At 44.2% G+C, this 22483-nt stretch overlaps 1 protein-coding gene across 5 annotated transcripts in view; it reads left to right on the top strand.

Moving 5' to 3' along the window:
- The window catches only part of meis2a (Meis homeobox 2a), a 79117-nt gene that overhangs the window by 47934 nt on the left and 8700 nt on the right, over positions 1–22483 (top strand). For all 5 annotated transcript variants that reach the window (XM_085391032.1, XM_085391031.1, XM_085391033.1 and 2 more), the window contains exon 10: positions 5676–5752. In XM_085391032.1, coding sequence (XP_085247158.1) covers positions 5676–5752 — 77 coding nt within the window. The remainder of the gene's footprint in view (positions 1–5675; positions 5753–22483) is intronic.

Here is a 22483-nt window from a genome sequence, read left to right as displayed (position 1 = left end):
CTATTTAGCCTCATGGAGCTTGGTACAATCAGATGCCTATATCTTTCACATCCTCCAGGGTTATTTCCTCACCCTCTCTTCCATTCATTCCGCTCTTACTCTTGCTGGAGCTTGGCAGGCAAACGGGGCAGTTATGCCGTAGAGCTTCTCTACAACCTTGCACTGTCTCCAGTGAACATAAATTAATGGTGTAGAGCAAACAGGCTGCTGGCAGAGGTCCAGGAGCTGGCTTCAGGAGCCCAGCCAGCGATTGTTGTGGGGGGCCGTGGCAGCAACAGCAGTAGTAGTACTGATACACTGCCAACCAGCCAGCCAGTCAGAGAGGCAGACAGACAGACTGGGGGCCCTTTTGCTCTATAATAGATGCCGCAGGCCTCACCAGTCCACCTTGTATTTGCAATCATCACTGTTTTACTGTCAGAGGGCAGTCCACTGAGAGCCCTTATACTTACTGTGGAAGCTTTGGAGTTTGCAGCGAGAGCAAGACAAGTGTAGTGGTATGTTCTGAATGCAGATCGTATGAGGTGTAGATATGGATGTACTTTTATTTGCTGTTATCAGAGGTTGGCATGCAGTGCGTGCGGTTTGTTGTTTGGCGTCATGTGAGTTCTGTTTATAAGCTGGCAGTATCCCTGTGTGTGTAGTCGAGTGAGAGCAAGAGCGAGAGAGAAAGGGAAACCAGCAGGGTTGAGTCATTGAGTCATGTGGCATTCTTGCCTGTTTTCAGACTGTTGTCAGGAAGCAGTGTAGTTCCCAGTGAAATAAAGCAAACACCCAAATAACCCTCAACTGCCTCCCACCTCCATTTCCCTCAAATCACACAAAAACAGGGAGAAAGAGAGAACAGAGTAGAGAAAGTTGGAGATGAGCTTGAACGTAGGGAAGGACAACAGCATTTTTTTAACTTTCAAAAGTCCCACATATGTATACCCAAGTTTGCTATTCTTACTTCAGAGTCCATTAAAAACATCACAGTTATTTAGAATCAGTTACATAAATAAAACTGATCTTTTAAACAGTAAAGCTGGATTATTTACCAATTGCAAATTTCTTGCAAATTTCTACTCACTATTACCAAATTCAACCACAAATAATTTTTTTTGCATTTATTCAGACAAATTTGAAAAGTTGATTTCTCAGAAATAGAACGCACTTCTCTTTTTAATTGTCATGTGCCCGTCCATTTGATGTCTACAGATGGACGTAATTAACTGTATTCTTCAATATAAATCACAAAACCTGTCAGAAACCTGCGACTAAAAAGCCAACCATTAGGTAGGCTGTGTGCATAGTAAACACTCGCGAGGATTCAAAAACTCCAACTGGATTTATTTGTCATATCTGTTTGATCTCTCAGTAATGCTGATATGCATTCAATCTCATTGTCATTTGTCAAAGAAGCCAATTGTAACATTATTAACAGCGCCAACTTGATATTTAAAATGTGCCAATCTTACCCCAGCTCAATGCCAAATCCATATTAAAATGTCATTCCTATATTTGATTGCGTTTATTTCTGACAGTGAATATTATTATCATCCTCCAGTCACTTTGATTAAAAACAAATATGATTCCAATCAGTGTGTGGAAGGCGTATATGAAAGGAAATATTGAGATGCAATATTTCCGTAAATTTAGATACAGAAGAGTCACAATAAAGTCCACCAGTGGCTCCAACACATGAAAAAGTTCTGTATCTGTGTAGCAAATGCTTTTTTTTTAAAATTAATTAAAGTTACCATGAAAATCAAAAAGAGGTTAAGCTAAATCACCCCATTGATCCCGAGTATATTCTTTGTGTTGTCATTGCACTGAGGGTAAACAGCCAATGGCCTTTGATTTCCTGTGAGTCATTAGCATGGAATTGGTTTGCAAGCCACTGTAACCTTGTGACCTGCCTTTATAACTCATGTCACACACTGATGATGTAATTCATCAATGGGGTCCAACTGCAGCTCATGCAAGGAGCTGCAGGTTCAGGGGGAAGAGTGAAAGCCGCAGAGCAGGAAAAGTGGTGGGGGTTGTACGGAACAGCCGGGATAATGACCGGGCCATGGGATTTGATGATGGGTGCATATAGGTGTCAGGAGAGCACAAAAGTGATATATGACAAACTGGATGTTGGATGAGTAGATAGGTGTGCAAAAGGTGTGGTGTCAAGTTAAGACGGGTCCAGCGGTAGATGTGGTTATTGCATACAATGAAATGCCAAGCTGCTAAGCTGGATTCAGGCGGGTGGTGGTGGTGGGGGTGAGGGTGGGGTCAAGGACCGTACGCAGCAGATGCTAGAGCTACCTCAGCTTGTAATGTTCAGCAACCACAGGGGCCATTACATCCAGCACTATCAGAGAGCACAGAGCACATCAAACCCTGTAATTTAGCCAGCAGTCGATCTCTCACACACACACACACACACACACACACACACACACACACACACACACACACACACACACACACACACACACACACACACACACACACAGAAGTACAAGCACAGCTCAATTCTTAGGAAGAGACAGAATTTGGTCCACCTGCGTATGCATCGGTGTTTGTGTTGATGTTTGTCTGAGTGGGGTTTTTTTTTAAGGTCAGACTGCAGGAGCTAGACAACATGTGCCCATCAGGATAATGTGCCCTGTTCCATTAACAGGTTTCAGAATAATTAACGGGGTTGTTTCGAACCGAGACTCGCGCTGCCGGGACAACAAATTGAAACTGCTCATGTCTGCCTCTAATTATTTATAGACTGCTTTACATTTTGTGGTCAATCTTCTTTTAAGGATATTGGCTGTGGTGTTTGTAACTGAACATATTGAGTGGTTCCAAAGCCAGTGGGGAGGTTATCAATACCATCTTTGATCTTCCACTGTGTTTGTGTTCCTTCCATTAAATACTCATGTCATACGTCCCCTGATGGTAGAGAGGGACATATCCAGGAAGATACACATTTGACTTTTTTTTTTTCCAATCACTTTGCATTCAAGATTTTGCCATATATATATATATATATATATATATATATATATATATATATATATATATATATATATATATATATATATATATGTATTTTTTGTGGCAGTTAACAATCAACCATTCTCCAATTTCACAGCTACTCCAGACTTGTAACCACTAGGCCCACCATGTCAGCTTGTTTCTTATGTCTGTGTGTTTATGTTTGTGTGTGTGTGTGTGTGTGTGTCGCCAGGTCTGGTTTGCATTCTAATTCATAAAAAAATCACACATATGTCGGGCATGGAGGGTCAGCAACAAATGCAAGACAAAGAATGCCGAGCAGAGATGAAGAGAAGAGACTGATTATGTACTCATGCTGTTTGTATGTTGCAGTCTGTTTGCGTTTAGATTTGTTTCTCTGTGTGTACGCTCAGCAGTGCCTATGGGCGAATGCTTACAAGTATTAAGATTGCAGGGGGTGATCATCTGACACAGGGAGGTATAAGTAAGGAGGGGAAGAGGTATGAGCTGAACGAAATAGGATTTTTTTTTTCTTGTCTATGCGGTCAGAGTAAATCTCCTTACTCAGGGGTTTTGTGTGCGAGGGGGGCTTTAACATCCCCACTCTCCTTGATGAGACATCTTTCTTGTTTGTTCAAACCATTCATTACGTGGTGGCTGTTGGACGAGCCGTGCCGCTGGCCAGCGTATTTATCACCAGGCTAGAGCGCGCTCTGGCTGACAGTAGGCGATTGATGACCGGGTCTGGGGCTGAGAGGCTGAGGAAGCCTTAATACAATGTAAATGACCCACTCCCATTTCCAATTTAGGCTGCTCCTATCTCCACACTTCCATACGACATCATCTTTAGCCAGCTCTCTACTTGTGTAGGTTTTTAGGCGCATTTGCATACTCGAGGTTTATATAGTGTATACTTAAAAGGAAAAATGGATTAAAAAAAAGGATATATATATAATATGTATATATATATATAAAATAGAGCTTGTATCTTGTGCACCCTGTGGCTTCTCTTGAAAATGTTTACACAGAGACACACACAAATGTGCATACACACACACACACACAATACCTTGGCAACTCTGTCTCCGGTAGCCAAGGAAATGTCAACACCTGGCAATCAAAAAATGTATTTCTATGCAAGCATTATCATCTTTCCTTTGTTAATGATTTTAGCATATTAAAAGGGACTAAGTACACAAGTACAAATCAGATTAATCCCCCTCTGCAGCCGGGAGTCATTATTTGTCCAATCTCAGCCTTGTTTGTTATTAATTGTGCACATTCCTCAAACCATTTTTTCATCCCTTCTTTAATTAAAACAGACTACATTTAAACAGGCAGGGCTACCTGAAAGGAGGAATCTCCTTCTCTGCTGATATGACTTCTCATATAAATTATTACAGCGGTAAATGAGAAAATGCTTCTTGAGCAACTGCTATCATTTCAAGTTAAAATTCAATTCAATTAACACGAGCTGGGCATACATTGCCAGCTGTGAAATGTGCTCAATGAGCATATACCCGGAAAGGAACTGAAACAATCAAATTAAAGTTTTGAAGATTTAAGGTATTTTTCTTTTTGGGGGGAGGGGGAGTTATAAACATCACCTCAAAAAGGATTTGTGTGTGTGTGTTTTGATTTGTAGGTGTCAGGTCTATGAATAATTTTCATCTGTCTATTTGCATTTCTGTTTGCACGTGCTTGTGTGCATGCATGCTTTCTGTTTACACCGGCTGAATGAAACACATAGTGTCTCATTTGTTTCGTTTGCGTGCGCCCCGACTCCTAATCTGGCCCTTAAAGACATCTGTCACCAGCGATCACTGTTGTTTTGTCATGCTTCATAGCAGGCCCAGGGGGAGCAAGGCAGCCCAAGGTCTGCCATTTATATCAGCCAATGTTCTCTAGATTGGACCTGACACAAATAGTATCATTGCAGACCTTGTTGGAGAATTACATTTTCAGGTAAAAATCTTGGCATATCTGTGGAGCACATTTCACAGCATTCTCTTCTTTTAGCATTAGTCTCTTTTCAGCTGCTCTCTATGAAAGAGCCACCACCGGGATACATGTCAGACATTCAAGGAAAGATAAATGTATTCTCCACAAATCTTCACCCACTCAATCTGTTGCTGTGCCGGTATGTTATAAAAGGATTCTCAGACACCACAATATATGGCTTAGTCCTACTGGAAAGTCATGTTTGTCAAAGTGTGTATGGTCATAAGTGTCTTTTCTTTCTGGAGGTGTGCTATATGTTGTTTTTGTGTAGGCAGGGTGGGGATAAAGAATGGGGGTTATCACTGGTGACAGTGTTAACAAACTTGTTTGGCCAGCTCCTACAGGTTTTGCACTAAACTGTGCGTGTGTGTTTGTGTGTGTGTGTAGGTGTGTGTGTGTGTGTATGTATGCGTGGGTGTGGACACGTGTATGGTGTGAATGTCTATAATGTGCAAGAGGCAGCATTGGGTGGAGGTCATGAGAAGGTCCAGTCTTAAGTTACACAATGCAACAAACACAGGAACATATTGAATAGATACAGTAATAAGCAACAGCCATGAACTTGACTCGAAGCACGTGTTCGTTTTCCAGCGCTTCGCTATACGAGTGCTTACATGCATGGATATTTATGCTAATCTGTATGTCAAAGAGGCTCATGTATGTGTTTGTTTCTCTCTCTCTGCTTGCTCCTGCAGCACCCATACCCTTCTGAAGAGCAGAAGAAGCAGCTAGCCCAAGACACGGGCCTCACCATCTTGCAAGTAAACAACTGGTGAGTCAAGATTTCCGCTTGCCCTATCTCCACCACCAGCATCGCTCTGCCTTTTATTTTCAAAAGCCTTCGCCTCCCTCTCCCCATCAGCCAAGACGGCTAATGCTCCTAAAGTGTGAAAACCGTTTATGTACATCCCTCCCCATCGCTCACAGACACATGCAGAGGTTCACACATAGACATACACACAGACAACCTTTGTAACATTATTATATGTAAGCTACCAGGATGTTCCGGTGTTATCTGTAAAGTGTTCCGCGGCTAAGTCAGTGGTCTTTGTGGTTTGATGCACATGTATTCACTGGGATATATTTAAGGGAGACAGGCACTGATCATAAGCTACCCCTACAGCCCCCACACCCACCCCACCCCTTCATCCAAAACCATACCTACCACCGCCACTGGTGCCCCCACAAAAGGCAAAACTGCCTTTCCACCCCCTCCCCATTTTACACCAGCTATATGGTGGATTAAGGTTTTGGTGGCCTGGCCAGCAGGGCCTTTGTAGATGGCTTAGCACATAACTGGGGGTGGTGGATTAAATAAAATGATCACAGAAGCAAAGAAATGATACAGGAATTACTTATCAAAATACTAGCCCAGGTTTTATCTGCAGCTTAATTTTGTTCAGTACATTCTCAGGGTGATGTTCAGATTAATTGAACTGACAGCTTCCTTTCAAAATTCCGGGAAGGTATTTGCACGGATTTCAGGTCTTACACAAACTTAATTATATGGAACCCCATTTTATCATTCTAATTCCATGTAGCGGGGGTTCTATTTACAAATGACAAGTCTGTGCCTTTTATTCACAGCTTTCCTTAATATATTTATCAAAGCGGGTTCATTTACAAAGTGCTCTATCTGTTGGGTACAGGCAGGCTGACATTAACGAAGCTTTTAGGTTTATCAGACTCGCAGCCTGACAAGCCACCCGAGGGTCAATTGATTTTTTGGTTCTGTGATTCATTTTTTTCTCATTTTTCCTGGATCACAATGAGAAACATGCCTGGAGAATTAGCCTGGTTTGTCGGCCTTATCTATCAGCCCCCTCCCTCGTGCTCCCCCCCACTATCTGACATACTCTGTCTCCTTCGTTTCTCTCTCTCTCGCTCGCTCCCTCTCTCTTTCTCTCCCCTTCTTTCTCACCCTTTGCTTTATTCCCTTCTAGCCAGGGGAAGTCAAGCTACTTAAATTGGCCACAGGAACCGGTGTTATCAGACTTTAATGCACCCTACAGTGTGGATAGCATTTCAATTACACTAGTAACCAAAGATTAGCCCCCGCTTGCCTGTTTCATGCCTCGTGCCACCGTTTCGGGACGCCATGCACCTTACCTACAGGAGCAGAAAATTGAGTTGCTTTGCCTGTGTCATGGTGATTAATGCAGAAATACTCTGCTAACCTGGGAGGAGAGAGAAATAGACAGAGACATAGACAGAGATAGATCTGAGACGAGTCCCTGCCTTCTCATTGGCCATGAAATTCAAGCCATCCATTTGGTCTGAAAGCATCTTGCACTGTGTAACATCCTTGAGCATACGCACACAGATGCATAATCACAGATGATCACAGAGCTGTATTAACTTTACACCAGGCCTCTTATAAAATACATACCAGTTACTGAAGAGGCTTGGAGTCCATTAGTGTATCTGTGGTGCATCCCGGCTGATGTCGGGAGGCCTGGGTGACTCTGCCACGTTACTGGCTATGTTACAGTAAGGGAAAGGTGAGAAGAAGGTGCAGAAGTTTTCCACTTTTTACTATCTAGGCTAGGTAGCGAGTTATAGTTAAATGTCTGACCTTTTTGTTTTTCTCTTTGATATTTGGTCCAGTGGCTGCTCAGATCATTCACCCCAGATATGACAGAACTTAGCCATATGAAATTCCTGTTTCAAAAAAACCCCCTCAAATTCCTGGCTGGTCCCTTGCATTGTTCTGTTATTCCCTTTGATGCATGGTTACTGCCATGTTACTGACCAGAGAGAGGGAGAGAGAGAGAGACAGCGACAGACAGGGGGGAAAAGAAGCAAAGGATGATTGGGGGGAATAGGGAGGGGATGGCCGCCGTCTTCGGTTTCCAGAGCTCTCCCTCGGGGAAAGGATGTGCTGAATCAGGGCTTTGTCCGCCGGCACAATCGCAGCCCAGCGAGGGCACAACGGTGCACTGTGTGATAGTCAATAGACAGTGCATCTCACTCTCTCCCCTTTTGCCCCATCAAACCTCCCAGCACCATCCCCTCCAAATGACACCTAGCTTTACATTTACCTGGAGCTCACCTGTGCAGGCAGAAAGCAAAACTCAACTGGTTTAAACCCTTTTGTCTCAGCGCCACACTCTGATACTCCGGCGGAGTCTAACTCGAGAATATATAATTAGAAAACAGCCTCACCTGTTTGTAGCCCACACGCCAACAGCTGTTTGATGTTAATAAGGGCAAAGGAAAGGGTTAAAGTCCACAATCTCATTGCTCTGGTGTTGAGCTTATGAGAGGAAAGACTTGATTATCCTGTTAATAGTTTCCCCTGCGTTCAAAGGTGTGTTTGTATGTGCATTATTACTAATGGGAACTTCAGAGATGTGTATGAGTATACAGTGTGTCAGGACACCATTAGATAGTGTGGGGTTTTGTTTGCCCTGCTTACATTTGAGACAGCAGGCGTCATGCTAAGAGAACGTGGGAGTGGTCTGATATGTAATTGCATTTGTTTAAGATTGCAGGAAAAGGTGAGGGCCATGTCACACATGGCATTCTGGGATAGCGAAGTAGGTGAAATGGCAGACAGGTGTTCATAAGCTAAAGAAGCATTTAGAGTTTACAGTGTCTGGCGGCAAATTTGCCTTCCTCAGCAGCTCCCAGTGTCCTGCTATCATTCTGAACTAAATGGAGCCTGACCGAATCCTTTCATGTCTCAGCATCACACCCAGCACGATGTGCCCTCGCTCTCTGCCATAAACACACACACACACACACCGACTGTCCTGCCGTTATTTACCACAGCACCAACGGGTACGCGCGCGCTCACACAGGCGGCATGTAACTACACACACAGGGTTATTACATGGGCCTGAGAGATGATGCCGATGACAGATGACTGAAAGAAATGGCATCTAAAAAAAGGAAGGAAATCGGCCCGTCATTATTCCCTCATCTCGCAGGCAGCCAGTTGGCCATTTCCATGGCTGAGTGAGGGGGGGGTTGGGTTGCAGTCGGGTGGGGGTGGGGGTGCAGAACAAATCAGAGAGCGAATATGTCATTTGTTGGCATCGATGATAACTGACTGCTGTGCCACTGGACCACTAATAACAATAAAGAGGGCACTAAGCCACACTCTATTTTTACTTGTCTGCCTCCTCTCTACAGCCCAGGGGAGACTACATGCACAGACACACAAACACACACACAGTGAGGAGAGGCTCCAATTAGCGGCAGAAAGGAATACAATGAGTGAGTTATTAAGACACAGAGGCGGATCGCAGCCAACCTTTGCCCCCTGTCGGAGCACAGGTCACATGATAAGGGAAGGATATCCGCCAGACAACGGCGCCAAGCAGCCTGTGCCCACTGAGGAGATGAAATAGGCTCAATCTCTGTGGCAGTTCAGTGTGGAGTGTGGTGCACTGATTGTTTTCTCTTTTTTTTTTTGACCTTGAACAGTCGCCAACAAATAACTGTACATGTACTGTATTAGCAATAATATGTTTAATTACTCTGTTTTAAGAACAGAAGGATGTGCTCTGACTAAGCCAGCAAACTGCGTTATGTGCGACCAATGTCATTCATATGTCGAGTAACTGAGCAGGCAGGTGCACTGGGGAAATAAGCTAAACAGGACTGAAACAGGATCTTGAAAGAATGCCACAAATAAAATAAAAAATACATTAAATAAATAAGCAAATAAAAAATCAAAAGTCATTACAATTATATGCCTTTTGAACTTTAGCCTATCTATATAGAATCCCGATTATGACCCCCGATTGTGCTCTGCTGTGGCACAGCATGCAGATAAACTGAATTTAGATGGCTCTAAACTGACTGATCTGTAGCTCTCTTCACAGCAGGTTCCCCATTCCCATTCAGATCAACTCATCCTGGATCACCTCTAGATTTTACAGACTTTAAATCACTCGGCGGCGATACAAAGTGGCTGCACTGAAGGTTCATGTGCAAAATGTTAACATTTGTTTGTGGTGTCTGAAAACACGAAAAAGAAAAAGCAAAAGCAAATTTGTTCCTCCACTTAGAAAGCATTTTCCATCCCCCTTTCTCGGGCCAAAGAGACACTTAGGAACACTGCCTTTTACGATTTTATACGATTTTATGATTCTCTGGTTTGGCAGCGACGCCCATTATGAAATGCAAAATAATAACTAATATTTTCCAAATGTAACATAAAGTTATGAAACTGGCCTAGCCGCCTGTTTTTCCACATTCTTTATAAGTATTTACGTCTCATGAATCTCACACAGAGGCTTTTGAGGTCCCCCCAACCCCCACCCCGTACTCTGCTCACTGCCCACTCCCTACTTTTCTATCTCTTCTTTTCTACAACATTGGTGGGCTAGTTGACTTAAGTTGCTGGTTATCTGTCTAACTTTGACCCAGATGGAAATGTCATGCCTTTTTTTGGCTGCAACCAGGGACTCCCAGCAGTGGCCATCTCATGCCCCTGGCTTTCTAAATATACAGCCAGAGTGTGGAGAGGTTGTGGCTGCGTGTGTGTGTGTGTCTCTCTGGTGTATCTGTGTGTGCAAGCATGAGTGTATATGTGTGTCTAACTAAAAAGAGAGACTATCGGGGTGCTGCCAACACAGGCATCATGATCCCTCTCATTTAGGGACCGCTAATTGGCAGTTAATTAGCAGAATTGACTCTGTTGTCGGATCCCAAGTGCCATCCCCCCTACCAACACCCTCTACCCGCTAAGTTCATTTGATCTGGCTGCTTTCTTGATGCTGTAATAATAATCCTGTTTCATCTGTTTTGGAGGAAGAAACACATTTAGAAAAACATATTCTCACTATTGGCAAGATTAGAACAGAACGGGCTCTTTTTTCGTAGCAGGTTTCATTTTCTTTTTCATTTTGTTCAGCGGTTGTTAGAGATCCAAATATCTGTTAACTGCACCATCTAGACACATGCTTTACTCACAGTTTAAGCCATGGGAGTCTTAAACAGCTGACACTAATGTGTGCCACCGTGCTCTCACAGTATATGTGAGTACATTAGCCCTGCTGAAATTCTCACTGTGATTAACAGGGCTCACTAACATTTTTATCAGGCACTGGGGGCACGCTGACTCGTAGCATGGTATGGACACCCAACGAGGCTATGAAGCAACCCAGTGCCCACCTCTGTATGAGTTATGGAAAACAGGTGGTACTTTCACAAAAACTGGCAATGTCGGCTGATCGTGCACGAAAACGAATGCCTTTTTTAACTTGTTTTCCCATTGCAAGCTCAAGATTCTCCAAAGCGCAGACGGCATGCAAGAAGAACGAAGCCAGACCAGGCAAGATAGAGCGGCAAAGAGCTAAAAGAGGCATTACAGAGAAAGCATTAGAGAGAGATGGGAGGAGGGAGGTCTTTGTACTTCTCTGCTCCTTTTGGCTCTTTTATTCCTCAACGGCTTGGTTTTTATTGGTGGGTCGTTTAATAACAAGGGCTCTGCTTTTGAAATGAAGTCGAGCTGCGTTTGCGTGGGCAGGCCCCCCTTTTTTTATTTTAAGATGGTAATTTCTGTACTAGGGGTGAGAACTGGGGAGAGATCGAGAGAAAGAGAGAGAGAAAGAGCGAGGAAAAGAATCCACTAGAGAGAGAGAAAGAGGGTGAGAGTGTGGGAGAGGGAGAATTCAAGGAGAAAACAAGGCAGAAAAGTAGGTTAATTTATTTCATTTGTAAGAAGAGAAAGAACTTAAAAAGAAAAAAAGGGTTGATGATAGTGAGAAAGAAAGTGTAGGATGCTGTTTTCATGAACAAGCAGCTTAATGCACACGGGCAGCCACAGTAAGCCTGCTAGAATCTCCCTGCGCCTGAGGCCATCTGTGAGCAGAATAGCAATTTTATTACTTTGTCATTAAACCAATTTCACAGCAGTATTGTTTGTTAATGAGCAGCCGCAAACGAGCGAAGATGTCACGTACTAGAATAGCAGCAAGATTTGTGACCCCAGCACTCCTCTATCTCATTCTCCCAACCTCTACCTCATTCTTATTCTTCTTCTCTTTCTGCCATCATCTTCTTTCTTTGCATCCTTACTGTCATCCTTTCTCCCTCCTGTTATAGAGATCCCTGGCTCATAAAAGGGGGAAACTGCTGAAAGATAAAATGCAAAGTCTATACAGTCGAGTCTCTGTTTATGAGCTTCCATTTGCCTTTAGAGCTCATTGGGACGAATAGTTTCTCCACAGGCTTTCAGGGTGTGCTGCTGGAAAGCCTGGCATATTGGCCTGTTATTTAGCTCTAAAGCCTGACATGGGTGCCAACATCAAGTGCCAACAGAGGGACTAAGCATTTGAATAGGTGCATAAGTCCCTTGGATTGTATGCTGGATGATGTCATGCAATAATTGTGATTTTTCAAAGTTGCTCAGAGCGCAAGGCTCGATCCCCGATTTTTATTGTGTTGTGCATTTTTTTTAAAAAATCGAACTTACATTTTGGCAGTTATGTTGAATAGTCTGGTTTCACAAAGAAAGTCATGAACTTCAGCTGTTGTGATGCTATATGTGTTTTTATGGGTAGTCGCTCTGTTTATGTTTTTACTTGGGAGGTCATCTGGCGCAGATTCTTGGTCTTTTTGTGGCTTATGACTGAGAGCGAACCAATGACACACAGGGAGAGAGACAGACAGAGGGAGAGAGAGAATTAAACTGAGGCCCCAGAGGATCAGACAACCTGACAGAGTAGATTTGGAATAATTAGTTTTATCTGCTGAGGGAGATAGCCAGCGGAGCTGTGTGTTAGGCACAGGGTGCTGCTATGTGTGCCTTGGTGGTGATGTGAATTAGGAGAATGGATGTTATGTATGTGTTTTTGGTGTGTGTGTTCAAAAGCAGGGGTGGGGTGTAGAGGACTAAAAGGGATAAAGGTGACCAGGTGTAACAGAATGGCCTTGAGGGTATATGTGCGTGTATGTGTGTGTTTGTGTGTGTTGGAGCCAGAGAGGACAGGAGCTCCTTCTTTGGCTGAGCTCTTTAAACTCCCTGAACCTTACCAAGGTATTTTCTCTCTGTCCAGGCACGCTCATTCTCTCACTCTTTCTGTTACTCTCTGTTTTCCTTTACCTCCTCCTTACACAATTTGCAATTCCCTCTGTCCTTGTGTTTGGGTGCACGGTAACACGATGTAAATAGGCATGTTCGTCTGTCTTTGCTTTGTTTCTGTGGTGCCATATTCAAAATAAGCTCCAATTACCACCCACTCCGTCCTTTAAGACGTGATGAAAGTAAATGTGGTCGGGACAGAAAACGGGAGAGAGTTGTAATCACATTGTTAGCAACACTGCAGTGTAATATTCTTACCTGTTGTGTGCTTGTGTATTTTCTGAAGCTGTGATTCATGGCCCTGTGCCCTCTGTGGCTTTGAGGTGTAGGCCAATAAGCCCATCACGGGAGACCCTATAAATCAATATAGTCCTTTGTTGGTTTAAGCCATGCTCTGCCCCAGTTCAGGCCTGTTATGGATGAGATATCAGTAGACCTGGTGCCAAGCAGAAAAGGGAAGGGAGAGCAGGAGGGGGAGAGAGGGAGGGCCTCTTCACAAAAACAATCCAATCTTAATTGGAGTGTGGCCCAAACTCCTGCACATATCAAACCTGCTAATTTGCAATTTGGGAGAGGTGAGAAATAAACAGAGTAGCATGCTGCCACGTTCTCTGCAAGCAAACAGACACACTTTGATGAAGTTATCAGAGGTAGCTTGAGGAATTAGCCAAGATTATCCAACACCATAACATGCATAACAAGATACAGAGATATAGAGGAAGCGCTGGCAAAAGGAAAGGGAAAGAACAATGAAAGGCATATTACCCTAATCTTGGGTTTCTCTATTCCCACCCTTATGAATATTTATTCCTCCCATTACTGGTGATGATGTTTCAATTGGGACTCTGTGAGCACGTGAGGTGGAATGGGGTGTCAGTCTGGTAGTAGAGGGTGTCAAGCACCCAAGATATGCCTGCTTTATCATCCTTTTGTTATATTGAATAGAATAGAATATTCTTTATTGTCATTGTCACAAGTACAATGAAATTGAAAGATGTCTCCGGTCAGTGCAACATCACGAAAGATAAATACTTAAAAACTATAATAGATATGATATAAAAGATAGAAATACATATAAAATACAGTGTTCTCATACAGTAAATACACCCAAGCAATCCAGGCCTAAGGCCCCATACAGACACTCAACATACGACCTAGTTGATATATCACTCAAACAATCAATCACTCAGTCAATTTGTTAGCGCATCCAACAAAACATGTCTGAAAGCATTCCAACATCAAGGGCACAAATGACAACAGGGGCAATGAAAGTCATCTACTTTTAGTAGCATTGAGACATGATATTGCAATTGGGTAGAAACTGTGTTTGAGTCTGTTAGTCCTTGTGTATGTTGTTCTATACCGTTTACCTGAAGGCAGCAGTTCGAACATGGAGTGTCCAGGGTGTGAGGTGTCCTTTATGATGTTATGGGCTCTTTTGAGGCAGCGGGAACTGTGTAGGTCTTTCAGTTTGAGGAGAGGGCAGCCGATTGTCCTTTGGGCAGCGTTGATTACTCCCTGGAGTGCTTTCCTCTGAGCCACTGTGCAGCTAGCGTACCATATGCCTATGCAGTACGTTAGTATGCTTTCGATGGAGGCTCTGTAGAAAGATACCAGCAGTCTCTGTGTGATGTTGTTCTTCCTAAGCACTCTCAGAAAGTACAGTCTCTGTTGTGTCCTTTTCAGTAGCTCAGAGGTATTCACACTCCAGGATAGGTTTCCCTCTATGCTGACTCCCAAGAAGCGGAAGTCTGCCACCCTCTCCACATAGTCGTCGCTGATGATTAGTGGTTGGATTTCTGTCTTGTGTCTTCTGTAGTCAATTATGAGTTCTTTGGTCTTTTTCGTGTTTAGGAGAAGGTTGTTATCCTTGCACCATGAAGACAGCCGCTCCACCTCATCTCTGTAGGCAGACTCATCTCCCCCAGATATGAGCCCCACCACAGTAGTGTCATCTGCGAACTTTACAATGGTGTTGCTCTGGTGGGCGGGGGTGCAGTCGTGTGTATAAAGCGAGTAGAGCAGTGGACTAAGCACGCAGCCCTGTGGCGACCCAGTGCTTAGATTTAGGGCTGGAGATGTGTAACGTCCCACTCTCACTCTCTGTCTGCGGTCGGTGAGGAAGCTATTGATCCACTTACAGGTGCTGTGAGGAAGCCCTAGGTCTTTTAGCTTGGCGTCCAGTTTGTATGGAAGAATGGTATTAAATGCCGAGCTATAATCCACAAAGAGCATACGCACATAGCTTCCTTGCCTCTCCAGATGTGTTAATGCTACATTGAGTGCTGTTGCTATGGCGTCCTCTGTCGATCGGTTTGCTCTGTAGGCAAACTGGTGTGGGTCAAGGCTGCTGGGTAGGGCTGCTGTGATGTGGTAATGCATTTGTATTGTATGAGATACATTCTTTATAATGTATTTGGATAGTTGAAATCTAAAGAACACGGATGGCTGAGAATTGAGTTTTCTGTATTTTGGGGCTTTTACTAGACGTGTCATATAAAAACATCCCACATGTCAGTTCAGAGGCTTAAGTTTAAGGACCTTTAAGGATCTTCTGCAGTGTAGGCTTAATAGAATGTGGCTTTGTTGTATTTGTTTAAGGCTGTCACATATGAAGGAGGCCAGTCAAAGCTTTTACACAGTTGGTGGTAGAGCTGATCTGAGAGGCAGAGGGCTCGCTTCAGGCCACCAAGCACATCAGAGTCCCTGTGGTCTGCTCCACAGTGTCACTGCTGCTTCTGCCAGCAGTCCCTTCCACAAACAACAGCTATTTATATCACTAGCCTGCTGCTGGACTTTTTAGCCCTAAACTCTGCTTCTGACTGTGCCGGCGCATGTGTGTTTGTGTGCCTGTGAGTTCACTCGTGTGTATTTCAAAGCGATTATGTGCAATTGAAACTCAGATTAATTATTCAATAGGGAAGTGAGAGGCAAGCTGACAACATTTAACCGGTGACTCTCTCGCGGTCACTAATATGTGCTAGACGCAAACTCGCTCGCTCAGACAACATCATGGAAACGTGCTCGATGGAAACACTCAGTCACACGCCAGAGACCCAGTGATGAGAAGATGATGACATCCCAGAGGGAGGGAGAATCCCTTCCCAAATATACACACACAGACTGAATCCTGTACTCTGCAGTAGTCTGGTTCTGAAAGACTCTCAAGTGCAGCGGCACCTAAAGCCAGGCATTAGAGAATCTCACTGGTCGATCCACTAGGTTTAGGTGTCACTTTTTAATTGCTCAAACTGCAGTGCATTTTCACTGCCCTAAATTCACGGTTAGTAGCACACCAGCATGAGGAGTAAAAACTTCAAGAGCAGGGGGAGAATATGAATGTATACATATGTTTGGGAACGGGGTGGTAAGATGAGGGCACCTTTTATTTTTAATGCCTTCTAATACATTTTTATATTCAGGAGTGCAAGCTGTCTGCAAATGTGAGAATACATGTACATTATGTGTGTGTGTGTGTGTGTGTGTGTGTGTGTGTGTGTGTGTGTGTGTGTGTGTGTGTGTGTGTGTGTGTGAGAGAGAGAGAGAGAGAGAGAGAGAGAGAGAGAGAATGTAACTGTTGCTCTTGGCAGGCCCCCTCTTTTCTTCTCTTCGAGCTGAACCCATTACAGTCTTATAAAAGGGGGAGAGGAGAGAGGTTTGATATGAAGCAAAGGAAATAGATTGGCCTTATTTCCTGTCTGGCTGCCGCAGCGCAGACACTTGTGTTGCCTAGACGATGCAGGCAATTGACACTCAATTTTGTTTGAAATATCACGCCTCTATCATGTCATTATCAGCTTCTCATGGTAATCCACAAAGCCGCACTGTTTGATATCTGACAATAAGGGGGAGTCACAGAGTCACGGAATCTCTCACTCGATTACCAGGCAGAGAGAGAAAACGGGGTTGAGAATGAAAGGGAGCAGAAAACGAGAGAGCGGGGAGACAAAAGACGGGGTGAAAGAAGAAGAGATGGAAAGATAATTCAGGGGAGAGAAGCGAGAAAAGCCACAGATTTTCTATGTTGGCACTAAGAAGTGGAAGGAAACTGAGATTATACCTGCCCACTTCGCAAAGACATGAAAAGGAGTCCAACAGGTCTGGCATAGTGGAGGGGGAAAAAAAGAGAAGCGAATGTGGGCAATAGGGGTGGCACTCTTCACAACTGTGAAATTGGGGTGATCTTGTAAGCACACCCACTCATCTCAGGAGAGCTGATGGGTAGGCTGGGGTAATGATAGTGCTGCAGTCAGTTTCTCTATTCCCCCTGCCTGGCTGTGTGTGTGTGTGTGTGTGTGTGTGTGTGTGTGTGTGTGTGTGTGTGTGTGTGTGTGTGTGTGTGTGAGAGAGAGAGAGAGAGAGAGAGAGAGAGAGAGAGGCAGCCTGCCAGTATGTGTTCTGTGTATCTGTTCTATTTCTTGCTGGTCCTTCGTGAAAGCAGGAAAACCTCACCCATCCAAAAGGTGAGAAGCTGGCTTATGAGGAATGAGCGTTACCTTCCAGCGCTGACGGCCTCTGTCACGCGCTATGTACTGGAGCCTTTGACGAGGGCTAATATTGACCTAAGAATGTTGGTTGTTTTCAGGCGCTCTTCAAACAAGAAAAAATGCAGCTGTTGGTCCCTCGGCTCCTGTGCAGGCAGAAAATACCTTTTGTACACCTGTGCACATTAATAAGGTGTTGTCTTAAGGTGGGTGTGGGAGCAGGGAGGGGGGGTGTCTTGCTAACAAGAGATTTGTGGGATCAACTCCTTTCGTATTACCCCTGTCGAGTGGCAATCGGTTAAAAAAAGGAGGAAGTTAATGAAGGAAATATTATACATGAAGGAAAATGTTAAGAGACTGTGTCGATAGAAAAATGCAGATGAGATGATTTGGTCCTTCTTTCTTACTTCAGAAAACTGGTAGTGCTAGGGCAAGTTAGTAACGCTGGGTTGCTACAATAAGGTCTCTTTCATACAGGTGTGTTGACGCCTGGGGCGGGCTTGGCCTCAGTCCCTTCCATTCACCCTGGCTGATTTGAACAATAACTATCGTATCTTTTAAAAGAGAAGGGAGGGTGAAGCGTCAAGAAGTAGATGCCTAAGAGCTCTGTTGGGGCCAAGAAAAACCCCCGCTGCCGTTGTCAGAGCTTGTTGATGTTGTAGGGAGGAATTTTTTTTTCGTTTTTGCCCCCACCCCCATAACCCCCACACTTTTTTTTCCCACTTCTGCGCTGGATTTGGTGTTTTGTGCCGTAGGACAGAGTGTGGTGAGGAGACAGAGGAACAAAGTGCTGCTGTGTGGAGCAGCAGCTGCTGCTTGCCGGATCAAAGGGGCAACAAGCGTGGTCTTCCTGGCCCAACGCTGCTCTGGAGGTGTTTGACGGACAGTCAGCAGCTGGTGCCGTACAGCCCGCCCTGTAGGGGTCAGGCTGCTGGACTGCAAGGCCCAGAGGTGACATACCGTCACTGGACAGGGGGAAGAGGGGAGAAGGTGTTAGATGGGAGGGTAAATAGAGGGAGAGATGTCTATGTTTGTTTCTTTTGTTGTGTGTGTTGCTTTGGTGTTTTAGTTTAGAGCGAGACTTTTGGGATTATTGTTCCATATTTCTATCAGATATTTACCCTTTTGTGATGAGTGAGTCAGTTCCCACTTATTCTTCATAATGCATGGATGACGGCTGCCTGGTTTTAAGGCTAAACAATTACTTTCCTAGCGTTGTGCTCCACACTGCAGTATTCCACCTCTTTGGTGCTGACAGAGAATCAGAGTGAGAAAAGAGAGACAGAGAGCAAGCATGCCGCAGTGCTATTGATTTATTTTAATTAGCTCCTCGTTAAATCTTGTCAGTTTGCAACACAAATATATAATTCTTTGTCTGATTTTCCACTGGAGTCTTAATGACTCGTACTCAGCGGGTTTCAGAGAGAAATGACTTCTGCCGCTAGACTGACAGAGCAATGCAAATGTTAGTCATATAGGACTGAGGGGGGGATGCCACAAATGGGCAATGAGTGGAGTAATAAAAAGGGAAAGAAAAACAGGTCAGTGAAAGTCCATGGAGGAGAGGTGAAACAGTCCCCCTTTCAGAGGCAGACAAAAGAGTGTGTGTGGGGGGGTGAGGTGGCGTGGGAGGTGGGAATATGGAGGCACAGTGGATGTGAGAAAGAGAGCGAGAGAGAGGGGAAGAGATAGACAGAGGTAAAACTATGTAAACACAGTGGCTGCCCTAAACGCGGGCCCTCACCGACGTTTCTAAAAAAAATGATCCTGTCTTGCTCTGCTTCACATCTGCACTAAATCAAACACAGGGGTGAGGTAATGTTCGCCCGGCACATGTCTCTCGACTCCTGTTTTAACTTAAAGAAGCGAAGAAGGTATAGAAAAGGGAAACTCTGTCGCTGATGAGCTTGAGAAAGCTTCCCCATTCCTACCTCCTTGTCACTTATCTCTATCCTAGAGGAGTGAAAAGCTCCTTTGTGATAGTTTATGATAAATCCACAGATACTGTAGGTTCAGTCTGGTGGCAAGCCATGTATAAACTGTTACAGGGGCCTGCCTGGACCATGTGAGCTGATTAAATCACCGTTGTTGACACTACAGTGGATCAGTGTTAGAAGTTCAGTAGCCTTGGACTACCCTGTGTCTGACTGGACCATAATTAGTGTTTGCTTATACTAAACACACTCTCTTCATGGGGTTAATTTGCATGCACTTCCCGGTCAAAGGACATCCAGTTTCCACTCCTGTCTCTCTGCCTTTCTTTTTGGTGGAAGAGCATCAAACTAAAGCCTTCCTCCTTTGATTCTAGTGAGTTGTGACTCAATCGCTGGGGGTTTGGAATCTTTATTTCTGTCTGAAGCGGAAGTATGGAAGCAATGAGCTTTAATAGGAACCAGAGGACAGTCATGTTTGCAAGCAGTGATCATGGATTGAGTTCAGTATGTTCTTGTACAGATTGTGTTGCATCTAATCTTCCTACAAAGCCAGACGAATAGGGGCCCAGGAATCGGAAACTTGCCCCCCTCTCACTTGGTATATGAGCTTCCAAAATGGGCATGTGTAGGTCAGCCATGAAGGCAATAAACTGTCAACGATTTTTGTGACACTGTTTAAATGCTTTGCACACTGTACAGCGCTATGTTTGGAGTAGTCCTGTGCTTATTTTTTAGATAAGGCACATTCAGTTTTCTGCATTTCATTCTCGTGTCTCACTCTGTCTTGTTTTTTCTTTCTTTCTTTCTTTCATCACAAACTCGTCAAACGAGTGACCCCACTCCTGATTGGCTAGGTTTCCTGTGATCTCCACCGCAATTGGCTAACTAAGCATTGAGACTCTCTGTTTCGCCTCTCTCTGTCTCGTCTCCCTCCCTCTCGCTCTCCGTCTCTTGGCTGTGCTCCAGGGTAGGGTGGTTTGGCATGACAATTTCTCAGCGAAGGAATGCTGACAACAGGAGCGAGTTACCAGGTGTGGCTGCAAGTCAGTTAACTAGAAACAAGGCCTTTCTGACAGACTGAGATGAGGAAGTAAGAAAAAAATTTAAGACAACACTGAGTGAGACAGACTGGTTTGCTGTGATTACATCTGCAAACCTCCAGTAACCTTTGATACTATTATGCTTGTGATGCAGTTGGCTTGCTGCATTAAAGGGGAGCGTTGTAAAATTGAAGGACTCTACTTAAAAAATAAAGTCTCGTGGTATGCTTTAGGATTATGTAAGTTCACTAGTCCATCTATATCTCTTCTTCTGTGCCTGACCAGATCTTAATCTCAGTCCCCCCACACTCAAGTAACTACAGGCTATAGCAAAACACAGCATGCTAGCCTGTCTCCATCATTCATATCTGCCCACTATGTTCAACTCCTAACAGCCGTAGTAAGTTTAGCTTCTTATATCATTAGGAAGATGGATACCAGGTCTTCCTGTGGAGATGCATTATTGTATCTGCACACAAGCTTGTGCTTTTCAAGTGCGTCTTTCACGCCATCTCAGTGAATAAAAGTGCTTCTGTGAGCCAGCTGGCAGTAGTATGTGAAGAATGTGCTGACATGCATTATACACACATATTGACTGACATGTGCATACATATTAACATGCAAGCTCTAAAGTGTACTTAGCACTGTGAGTGCAGTTTTTGAAACGCAGCTTGAAAATGTGTTTAGGGCCTATTGGCTGGACAAAACCAGTTGCTAATATTAAACAGCAGTGGGCCGCAGCCCCCAACAGCCCACTTTTTCCTGGGGTATTGTACACATTCTGAGCTGTATCCCAATGAATGACCTCCACACGACCCCCTAACCTTGCCTTTAATTATTTGTTTGAAGACAGCACGGAGTTCCCATGCTGAGAGGTACTCTGTGTACTATGTGTGCATGTGTGCGTGTGTGCGTGTCGGTGTTTCTGTGCTCTAACACTGAGCAGAGGCAGGCCATAATAAGCTAGACCACCAGATGTAGATAATAAAACATGGGCTTTGGGTTGGAGGTTTTTTAGCTAGTGTCCCCTGTGAGCCTCCTGTGTTCTGGTTAGCCTATGGACACACTGGCGGTGGTTGTGGTTATGTCCATGGTGTTGATGTGTAGATTTACAGCACACACACACACACATACACATTTTAGCAAGTGGCTTAGGAATTCTAAATCCCTGTGGTCAACCTCTGTATCTCTCTCAGGACTTTGGGTCCTCTGATCCATCCATCTGACTGTCCATCTGAGTTGACTGGCCCTCATCTCTGGAGGATTCCTGGTTGTGTTGTTCTAAGCACACTCCATTAGCAGCTCACGGGTGGAGGGAAAACAGTGTTATCTGGCCCAGCTCTGATAATCTCAATTGACTTTACTCAGACCGATAAAAGGTGCTCTAAGGCCACAAGAGGCACCCCCACTCCCCACCCCACCCCCCAACTCTTTTCGGTGCACATCGTCGCCTGCTGGTTACTGTGGCAACTTGTTTAGTGTGCAAAAATTGTCTTTGTGAATCTTTATCGTGACAGTTAGCCAACAGGGAACACTGACAAGAAGCAGGTCCATTTGGGAAAATATCTGAAAATCCACATTTTTCCATACCCCAAGAGCTGTTTGGATACTAAAAATTAGTAAACACTGGCAGCTAAATGCTTCCCGGCATGCTTACATTTATATATTGTCTGTAAGAAGATGGAAAAACACAAATATAAACAACTATTTTTCCATCTGAAAATGACACTTTGATCCTACTGAGTACTCTCCAGTGCACAGAGTATTTCCTCTGCAGTCACTAGAAACCGTATGGTTGAATTTAGCACCTGGGAAGAACATTCTTAATATTATGTGTTTATGGCTGTGACCCAGAATACGTTAGGTAAGAATGCACATGGTTGTGATTTTGAGCCTGTTGGTGCATCCACAAAGGGAGAAAGCAGGACATATATTTTGGCAAGCCTTACACTCTGTACTTAAAGAGGGGAGTGTGATACGAGGAATGTCTTACTGTTTTCTTGCTCA

The sequence above is a fragment of the Rhamphochromis longiceps genome, linkage group LG19 (genome assembly GCF_057381845.1).
Source record: "Rhamphochromis longiceps isolate RC_006_pf linkage group LG19, R_longiceps_female_GT1.1, whole genome shotgun sequence".
NCBI lineage: Eukaryota > Metazoa > Chordata > Actinopteri > Cichliformes > Cichlidae > Rhamphochromis > Rhamphochromis longiceps.
The sequence above is the reverse complement of the archived record's forward strand: the minus strand, read 5'-3'. Positions and strand labels throughout refer to the sequence as shown.